Raw genomic sequence first — 10,532 nt, forward strand, 5'->3', positions numbered from 1 at the left:
AATTTGTTTCAGTTTTTAACAAGAAGATACAGATATAACTTACAACCTAAAAAACCCCCAAACAAAACCACTTTCAATTTTCCCTAAAACTTAAAAACCTGAGCTTTTGTTCTTCCATATGTATTAAACTCTTGCTAATTTCACAAGGAGAGATATGTAAACATATCAATTATTCTACAGTTTTCACACTCTCATCTTCATATTCAATTTTAAGATGCTATTACAGGCAGGGAGGAGAGAGGCAAGAGTGGACAAAGTTTACCAAAGAAAGTTAATGCCCGAAGTTTATGCTTTCAGAAGAGACAGCACATGCAAGGTACACTAACAACAACCAGTGTGCCCCCCCTCCCAGCCAGCTGACTGTCTAGCAATGAACAAAACATAGGGCTCTTAACTCCCTGTCCTACAACAAGAGTCTTGACAGACTTTTGAGATCTTTTCTAAATTGATTCCATGAATATACTGAAAAATTGATTGGTAGAAACTTCCACAGGACAAAAGTTTTAAAAAATCAGTAACAATGACGTGTTCAGACTTGTATTTTCAAGGCTGTTGCATCTTACACTTTAAAACGTAAAGCATGAACTTTACCTACAGTTACTATTAAACATTAAAAGATGCTAGTATACATTTTCCTAAAAATACTACAAACACATACTTTTGAGAACAACCTTATGAAACAGAAGTTCATTTTCCTCTTGAAAAAAATCTGAGTTGATTTCCATACAGGAATATTCTGAAAGACCGTGCTTTCTTAACTCAGTTTCAGAGCCTTCATCTGCATACCTGAAAAGATGGGTTATACTGTGTGACCTCCACAACAACATCATCAGACATCTGGTAGCCTTTATCTTCTACTGTTATCAGAGTGTAGTAGACAAGACATGGACGATCCCCAGGATGCCATGCTGCAGCAAGTATCACCAGTCCGTCACTATTCAACAACAGATATCACACCATTGAGAGACTACTATTACATATTTTACTTGCTCAAACTCTACCACTCACAAAGCCAGATCTTTAAGTACAACTGCAGATAAATATTTTCCAATATTATATATTTTTTTTAGAAAGACTGCATTTGTTCCTTCAAGCTCCAAATCATAGCAGTTCTGGTTTTATGTAACTTTACGAATTAAATACAAGAGATACTGAATTCTCTGCATTTGCTGGAACAAGTTGCAACTGCCTACTTGCCATCTTTGTAACACCAAGACAAAATAAATACTCAAACCTGATAAAATGACACTAAAAAAAGTGAAAGGAATAACTGTAAGGTAATGGCATTGTAATGCTAAAGTGATAATGACAGCATGACATATAGGATAACATAGTTACCTAATACGAGGTGCTTGTATTATCAATAGCTGCACTCAAGGAAAACAAAATTGCAATTACTTACATAAAGTTTTTGTAAGACAACTGAACAAATGTATCTCATTAATAAGTTCTACCAGATTCAAATGCACTTACTTACCGATTCTGTTGCAAATCCATGTATTGTATATTTACTCCTCCTTTAATATCTTCATAGTTACTTTCAGAACCCTAAAAAACAATATATCTGACTTACAGCTGTATGTAAATAGGCTATTAATTTAACAAACACATCAACCATTTCCAGGCAAGGTGGATCCTACCCAAATTGCATCTGTAATATGTTCTTTCAGGATCCTGTTGATGTCCCAGCTGAGAATGTAACGTTCTGATGAATCATCAATCTCCCATTTGTGTAGATTTGAACTTGTCAGCATATAAAAACTTGAGCTTTCTTTATCCCAAAGAACATTAGAGATCTGCATTTAAAAAAGAAAAAACTAAAAAGGTTAAAGCACAGCCTTAATATTTGGATATAGCTTACACCACTTTGAGTCCACCAAAAAAAAAAAACAAAAAAAAAACATCACTTCCTTGGGGAACCTACACAAGTTACATCACAAGATCAGAGTATTACCATAATTTTACAAGAGAAATTTCATAGGGGTAAGAACATATATAGCATGTTTCTGAGACTTTCTTTCAGTTTCTGTGGAAGTTCATTGACAAAGCTCAACCCAATCACCAACTCTTCGCAACTCTAAATCAGAAAAGTAATCTTACAGATAACTTAGTTTCTTCAAGTAGTAGGAGGGTATTACTAGAAAGAGGCAAGATACTGAAACATTGCATATTCCCCAGGAAATAATATTATTTTAAAGTCTCCTTTTATCTGGATCTAAAGATCAAGTCAGCGTTCTCCTTTACAAAGCACAGAGATTTATTTGGTTTCTGTCTTCCTTTCAAATTTCAAATAAATCTAAGTCACAAAAAAGAGCTGAGTCTTGTATCTGGTTTTTGTTGGGTTTTTTTATTATCATACATCCTTACAGAGTCTTTCCGTTTTTCTTTCTTAAACACCGAGGCTAGAAATTACAGAGAGAAAGGAAAGCAGATTATGAAATTAATGTTTTTCAAGCTTACCACAGCATCATGTCCAGGAGACAAAATACCCAGAAGAGAAGAAACCTTTCTACCAATTCCAGAAAACATGCCCTGACCCTGAGGCAGGGTATGCTGATGAATCTTGCCAGAACTATCTGGTACCAATCGAACTAGCTGGCCTCTGGAAGATGATAAAATAAAGCTTCCTCCCTGACAAAAAGAAAAAGCAGCTGTATTAAAAAAATGAAAATCACAGTCCTGAAACAATTCTATTGTCATATAAAATGTCTTTATGTCAGCTTATAGGGTAAACACTAAACCACAACAAGACACAAGGCATGCAAAATACTTGGGAGCTAACAAAGAAACTAAAAAAAGAAAGCATTTATCACATTAAAAGGCTACTGAAACAATTTTTCCACATTATTCTCTATGCTTGATACAGTGCAGCAAAAGTTCACAGGATATATTTTTAATTTTAAGCCATATTTTTTAAAAATATGAAAATATATTTAATAAATCTCTACAGACTCCTCAGTACAGATAATATTTTGCTTTGCAACATCTATCACAGATTTAGGACTGCTAATGTGGAGCATGCTTATTAATTTTTAAATTAGGAAGTAAATCAGTATTTTAGTATAAATCACACTGTACTGTACCTTTACTGCTGTTAGGAAACTGCACAGAGCTCCTCCAAAGTCTGTAAAAGTCTCCATATAAGAACCTTCGTGTGCAACATTGGGCCAGTAGCGCACAGAACCTTCGCTGGTCGCAACCATTATTGCCAGAGACTTGAAGTGAGACATTAACAGAACATGCAAGATGGTAATAATCAGAGTGCAGCCTTAGCTTAAGCACTTTAGCTAAAGGATTCCTGCCCATTGTTTAATAATTTTCTACCACTCCTATTTCTACATCACTTTATAAAATCTTAGCATCCGTGCACAGCTTGCAAGCTAAACAATGATGAAGTTAAAAAAATGATCTTGTTTAGGTGTATTACTTTCTCTTGAACTTCTTTGGGTATCATTAAGTCATAGAGCATTTAGAATTTTATGAGTTAATCACAATATACCAAGATTGCTTTTCATTGTCTGGATGTGCAACACAATAACAAGTCAAAAGAAAAGATCCCATTACATATTCTGTGCTGCTGCTTCCAAGGACAACTGCTTATCCAGTTTTATTAGAGCACCACAGGTAGTAACTGAAAACTACGCACAAGCTGAAAATAAGAGCTTCTTATCTTCAGGAATGATAGTAAGAGACACATTAACATGCTTTCAGAAAAATCAACAGATCTTCAAACCTCCCCCTCTAGGACAGTATGTTACGACAAGGCACTCAGGAAAGTAATCAGTCAAAACAGATTAAATCACCTGTATTTCCAGCATGAGCCTCCTTATAAAGCCCAGCCAAGAGAGGGGGCTGCTGTTTGCTACTCAGCTGTGTGTACTTAGAACTAAACCACTGCTGAACAACTTTTTTCAGCCAGCATGCATTTAAATTGCACTTGTTTAGACTGAATATTTGATTTCTCCATTGTTTGTTAACACAATACTTATCAATTCACTGTATTTTTGTTTGTTATGACAAAATTCCAAGTAATCCTTAGGAAAACTATTATTTAATCTGATCTTATAACATGTAAATGGTGTAATTTGAAAAGACTAGCAGTTTTTGTTTATTTCAAACATATTTATTGCAAACTATCAATCCTGACCTTTAGAATAGATCGTACAACATCAAATGCAGTTTTCAAGTAAGTGCTTTATAAACCAGAATATATTCTAAGTTACTCTAAAAGTTTAATCACTAAAAAATTTAAAAGTAGATCACCTGCAGAGAAGGTGCTTCACTTGAGGAACTGAAACAAGATATAGCTGCTAAACTAGAACTCCACTGGAAGTCACTGGGTGGCAGCTGCAGCTCCTTGCACAGAGATAACTGTAAGAAAGAAAGATAAACATTAGAGTGGAAGAACTTATTCCTCTGCCACAAAGTCTTTAGACTTTTTGACCCTGTTAAAAATTAACTATCCACTAGCTCAGACACTGTGTGAGGGAACCAAAACAATGTCACAAGACACTCTCAGCAAGCTTGTCTCAACCAGCAAACAGCTCAAAATCACCTACTGGTACATTTTTAAACATCCCTGTTTTTCTTATTTCTGAGTGTTTCTCACAACACTTAAGTTACTGATTTTTTTTCTTTCAGAGGTGCAATTATTTGACCATTTCTTAATGCAATATGCTAATAAGGCAGCAAAACAAAATTGAACTACAAGTGCTTGAGAAAGCTCACAAGGTACTAATAGAGTGGAGGGGGGAAACATTCCTCCCTCTCTTCCCCCCTACAAAGTTAAACAATCAGTAAAGTTTTAATCCCTTGAAAAACCTCTACAAGAACCAGAATGCATACACCTGACACTCCATTCTAAGTGCAGAATCTGTATAATTAGCATAGGTTGCACTAGTTGAAAGATACTGATTTTATAACAACAGATTTCCTTTGACCACATCTACTATTCACTGAACTGATGCTGAAAGAAACAGTGCCCAACAGGGAAAAAAAAAAAAAATGGACATAAGAAACCTAGATGAAACGTATGTCCAGCACAGCTAAAACCAACCTTTTTTTTTCTTTTTTAACAAGTTGCAAGTCAGTCCTGGAACAATCTAAACCAATCTGTAAAACATCAACTGGTTTTTAACTATTAAAGTAAACTTTATCAAGACTATCTAAGAGAGAGACCTATTAAAATGCAAAGAATTAACCTCAGTGTTATGGTGACAACTAAAAACAAAGAGAGGAATATAAAAATGTTAAGCTCCCTCAAAATCTTGAGTTTCAGTAACTGTTGTTAGTATGACTTCATACCAACCCTGCTGCTTTTGAGGGAAACCAGACAAACTCCAACTTATAAAGAAACTCTTGCTTCAAAAAAACACAGCAGAACAACTTGTTCAACTAGCATAAAATACACAAGTTTTTCCATCTTGATCTTTCAGTTACCTTAGCTACTGGAGACTGACCAATCTTCCAGATAATCAGCCTCTCTTTATGGACTAGCCAGGCCCATCCGCTTTCATCCACTTGAACGCTCAGCTGGTCATCAGCTACATAAAAAGTAATTTTTTACAAGCATACAGATATTTTAAAACACTGCAGAGTAACCTCAAAAGAAAAAAACTTCCATTCTCATATGAAAATAATATATTTTCTATTAAATTAAATTCCATCTTAGAATTTCCATGTATTTGGTTATGACACCAAATTACTACATATAGTTTAAAAATCCATTTGACAAAAGCTCAAAACTTTTGAAAGCAAGATGATCCTAGAAGCCATTTCAACCAATTTACAACAGTCTTAAAGATTATTTTTCAGATGTGTATTTTTGGTTCCTCTTGTGTCTACTAAGAAAAGAAAACTTATCCACAGGAAAATAGGAGCACAATTTTTTGAACTCAGGGAAAGGTTTGTATCACTGGGACTTTTAGAAGTGATAACAAATGCAGTTTAAAAATAAACTTTAAAAAATTAAAGCATCCCCTTCAGGGCACAACAGAATCAAAACACCTGCAGAAGGTGTGAAAGAACCAATAACCAAAAGTTACTAAAAACTGTATTGACTTTCTTTACAACCTTAGGATTTTACGATATCCTGGTTAAGACAGCACCTGAAGGATATTTACATGCATCCATGGTTATTAGTATCCACTGATGTCAATACAACTACAGTTACATAGTTACCTAAGTTGGATTCAAACCGAGGCATAAACATTTCAGTTCCCACCATAAAGCCAGCATTTAAATGGCATCAACATTATGTTAATACTTCTCTCACCTATCAAATGTTCATGAGAAAAATAACAGATAAAATCAGTTCTTACCATCAGCCTTCTTCAGGGCTTCCATAACCTTAACAGGCAGAGAGGATCCAAAAGCCTTAACATCATAGTTAATAGTCTCACTTGCTGAAGGATGCTGGATAACTCTGGTAGGAGTTGCTCTTAAACAAAAGAAAAAGTTAATTAGTTTTTTATTGTTTCTTTCTCAGTTTCAACAGACATTCACTTCAATAGTATCTGTTTCCAAACAGATGTGATGAAATTGGTTTATGTCAAATAAACATGTTCCCTCTGTGCAGAAGTTGTTAGCTGTCATCAAATTCCTTTATTTTTCAAATAACTTGTCTGGTATATGCATTCCTCACCCAGCAATGAAATCACTGTTCAATTCTCCACATTCTGATTATCTACAGAATAAAGCCACCCACAAAGCCAGGAGAAGCTCAACAGGTGTTCTTCCCTGACTGAGGGGCCTATTTCCATCCCCAGGTCTGACACTGCTGGGCAGTACACACCGTGCAACACTTGGAACACCCATGGCAGCTCGGATCAGCCAGCACTTCTACTGCCCTTGTTTTACTGTGGACACTGCAGCTCTTACCTGCTTCAGTCATTATTTGTTTCACAGTATAATGTCTAATGGCTGCTTTACATCTTCCCCCATCCTCTATCTCTGGAATGGCATAGGTCTCTGTCTTGCTTTTAACAAGATTAAGTGGGTAAGTTTATTTGCTTTTAGAAGATACTGTCCTTTAAAAATTTCTTCTCAAAAGCAAAATGATGCCACGGACCTCCCCAGTGTGAAAAGACAGAAGATGATGATACACAGCTAGAAGACAAGCCTGACACCTGGTTTGGAAAAATACTGGATTGAATAGACATGAAGTGAAAGTTCCTCAAAAATGAAAATAGGCAATCTTGCTTATCTCAACAAAAGAGAGCTGTTCCTGAGAAAAGATATTCTGAACCCCTGAAACTCATCTGGGGCTCATGTTAAATCTCAGTTTTGATTCATATGGGAGGGAGAAGAGGGGAAGCAGGGAACCACCAGGGGGGTGGGGGGAAATGCTTAAAACTTTGACTATTTTACCTTCTTTTTAATTCAAGAGGTTCTTTCCTACTTTTCCTATACCAAGGATTCATCTGAGGAACCCTCAAATTCAAATACTAAAAAGATAGATTTATAACACCCAACATGTGGTATTGCATATTTATAATTTTAACATACAATACAGCTTGAAAGAACCTTGAAAATGTTCAACTATAAGATGGTTCAATCAGAATTTGTTACCATGAGGACAGAGTATATAAAATATCCTACAAGGAATCCGAGAGAACCTGAGAAACCCAGCTGAAAGCCTCGGTGCCCGCAGCTGAGCTGCGGCTGTTTCCAAGGCTCAAGGAAGAGGCTCCGAGGGCAGGCACTTCAGACACTTCGCTTTTTAAATAACCATGATGCTGCATTGCTACGCTTACTCGCTCGCCTGACCTCCTGTTAGCTCTCTCAACATTGCCTGTCCTTCAGCGAACGAAGAGCGACCCTGCTCAGCCCCGCGGGCACAGCCCCCGTGTCCGGCAGACCCTCCCTCTCCCCACACGGGGGGCCCAGGGGCCGGGGGCGGCTGCGCCGCGGGCAGCGGAGCCCTCCCTCACGCCCGGGCTACGGTGCCTGCCCCGGCAACGCAGGGCTCGGGGTTTATCCCAGGGCAGGGAAAGGGCGGGAGAGGGGAGAACCGCCCAGCGCGGCCCGAGGCGGGCGGGCAGCAGGAACCACGGCCCGGCCCCGGCTCCGGGAGCGGCGGGAGCGGCGGGAAACGCGGCCCGGGCCGCGGCTGCGCGGGACTCACCGGGCGGAGAGGGAGCCGCTCCTCCGCGCCGCCGGGGAGAACAGCCCCGGGGAGCTGGCTGCCGCCGCGGCGGGCACGGCCTTCCTGCCGCCCGCCCGGGAGAGCGGGCTGGGGGCGGCGCTGCCCAGGTTCCTGCGGGCCGGCCCGCCGGGGGTCCGCGGGGAAGCGGGAGCCGGAGGGAACATGGCGGGGAGCGAAGGAAGGAAGGAGGGCGAGCGGGGCCGGGGCCGGGGCCGGGGCGGCGCTGCCGGCGGGCGCGGGGGGACGCGTCACTGCCGGGGAGCGGCGGAAGCGCCGCGCCGGGCGGGGCCGCCTGGTGGCGGAGGGACGGGCGGGGCTGCGGGGCCGCCCTTCTGGATGCTGCCAGAGGGACTTCCTGCCAGAGGAGTTTCCAGAGCCGGATTTTGAACCTTTCCACTCCCCCACCCTCCCCCCGAATTCATGCGTTTCTGGCGCTGAGCCGTCTGAGCACAGCGAGGTGGCTGGACAGGCTGGGGAACCTGTTGAAGGGCCGTAGCAAACCGGTGTCCGGCGCGTCGGGAAGGATCGGTTTTCCACTGGCACAGCGGCCCCATCTTTAAAATCGCCTGTGCTGTAAGCTGTCCCCAGATCTCCGATGAAAAAGAAGCCAACAAAACACAAACCCCCCCCCCCCCCCCCAAACAGACAGAACCAAAACCACTAGGAAAACAGATTCCGTGCATCCCGTTCCTCGGTGTGTTTCACGGCTGTGATGCCAACACCGTGCACAGCAACTGTCCAGTGACACAGAATCACATTTTACCCTGAGGGGAACTTTACATGAAAGGGGAACTAAATTTTCTCATTGAAAGGGACGTGCACGGGTTTGTACGGAAAAGAGCATTCAGCAGGGGTAGGTATGTAACACCTGCTTCGGGAAGAAGGCGAGTTGTGTGCGTATTAACAGCGAAGCCGATTGGTGTGGGATGAATTTAAGTAAGAGTATTCAAAATTTTCCCAGAATTAAATAAAAATAAATGTTATTTGAATAAACAAGACATTGCAGTTATGCTTTCTGTGTGGACTGTGGTCCAATATGACTGAACCTGAAATGCAGAGGAGTTAAGCTTAAGATGCTTCATCTCGAACTGCTGAGTGCTTTGCCATTTCACTGTCTCCTTTTGCTTTGATTTTATCAGAAATGTGAACTTTAGTGGAGTGTCATCATACAGTTATATTAACGTAGTATCCTTCTATATAGCCTTCTCTATTACACTCCCTTGCAGTGATACTAAATCATCACGTTCATTAAGAAAAACAAATTAGAAAACGTACACAGAAACACATAAATGGAGGATAACTGAGTAAAATTCAAGCTGCCATCCCCACTTCTCAACATCTACAAACGGTGAAATTATAATTATTTTAAAACATGAAAGCTCCCCTTCACGTCTTGTTTCTGAAATATATAAGATGATGCAGTATGAGCAGCTATTTTTGGCAACTGAACCCTCTGTACACTTTTCTACCCTTCCTCAGGGAGTTACTCAGCTGCCTCTTGCTGCCCCAGTAGTGTGGCAAGAGCTCCATCCTCAGGAGAGAGGATACAACTCAACCTTTACATGTCATTGTCATCACAGATCATTTATGCTTAGATCAATTGGAGACTTCACCGGTTCTTGAACTGAGACTCGTGGTATTTGTTTTTCACATGAAAAGGTGAATGTCCAGCAGGAAATTCTGACAGTGCTGACCTAGTGAGGACCTGGACTAAGAGGACAGAAACAGTGGATTTACACTAGAGCCCAAACTTCAGAATGTATGGGATTGATCGTCTTCTTACTTCCGGTTTTTATTCATTCATAGATGGATTGAAAACCTGTGTAGAAAATGCTGCTTGGGTAGACTAGCCACAAACAGCTGCCTACCTGTTTAGAAAAATAATCAGTTTGAAAGGACAGCAGCATTGGCAGAGCAAATAAAATTCTCATTAATTGGTTAACCATATGTGCTTCGTGGGACTACGCAGATGTTAAACAAAGAGGTGAGGAGAAGATCAGTACCATTTCCTTCTTCATAAGACAGTCCTTAGCACAGGGATCTCTCCAGCACTCTCACTGTGTTCCACAACATGCCATTAATGGCACAGCAGATAAACATTTTAAGTTTGCCCAGCACTAGGTATGTCTCTTATTGCCAATAAAGTTTTGCAGCAACAAGTTTTCCTAGCTTAGATGAGTTTAATTGTGACCTGAAAAGTTTCTAGCTCTTTTTATATTATCTTGTGGGGTTTTGCATCTTGATAAAGTCTAGAGAGATTCTACTGGAAGAGAATCTTAGAACCATGAAGCCTGCTCCTTACTCTCAAATGTACCCTCGGGGAGTTACTCAAATTGATGTAATATTATTTTATTAACTGCCCTTAATAAGGTAGAACTTCTTTTGG

At 40.2% G+C, this 10,532-nt stretch overlaps 1 protein-coding gene across 2 annotated transcripts in view; it reads right to left on the reverse strand.

Annotated features, from left to right (window-relative positions):
- NUP133 (nucleoporin 133) overlaps positions 1–8,371 on the reverse strand; it is a 29,471-nt gene extending 21,100 nt beyond the window's left edge. For both annotated transcript variants that reach the window (XM_051612984.1, XM_051612983.1), the window contains exons 1-9: positions 8,126–8,371; positions 6,321–6,439; positions 5,440–5,543; positions 4,264–4,371; positions 3,084–3,215; positions 2,461–2,631; positions 1,641–1,796; positions 1,478–1,548; positions 787–934 (exon numbers count right to left, since the gene is read on the reverse strand). In XM_051612984.1, coding sequence (XP_051468944.1) covers positions 787–934; positions 1,478–1,548; positions 1,641–1,796; positions 2,461–2,631; positions 3,084–3,215; positions 4,264–4,371; positions 5,440–5,543; positions 6,321–6,439; positions 8,126–8,310 — 1,194 coding nt within the window. In that variant the 5' untranslated portion in view covers positions 8,311–8,371. The remainder of the gene's footprint in view (positions 1–786; positions 935–1,477; positions 1,549–1,640; positions 1,797–2,460; positions 2,632–3,083; positions 3,216–4,263; positions 4,372–5,439; positions 5,544–6,320; positions 6,440–8,125) is intronic.
- Between the last annotated feature and the right edge of the window lie 2,161 nt (positions 8,372–10,532).

This window comes from Apus apus, chromosome 3, assembly GCF_020740795.1.
Source record: "Apus apus isolate bApuApu2 chromosome 3, bApuApu2.pri.cur, whole genome shotgun sequence".
Classification (NCBI taxonomy): Eukaryota; Metazoa; Chordata; class Aves; order Apodiformes; family Apodidae; genus Apus; species Apus apus.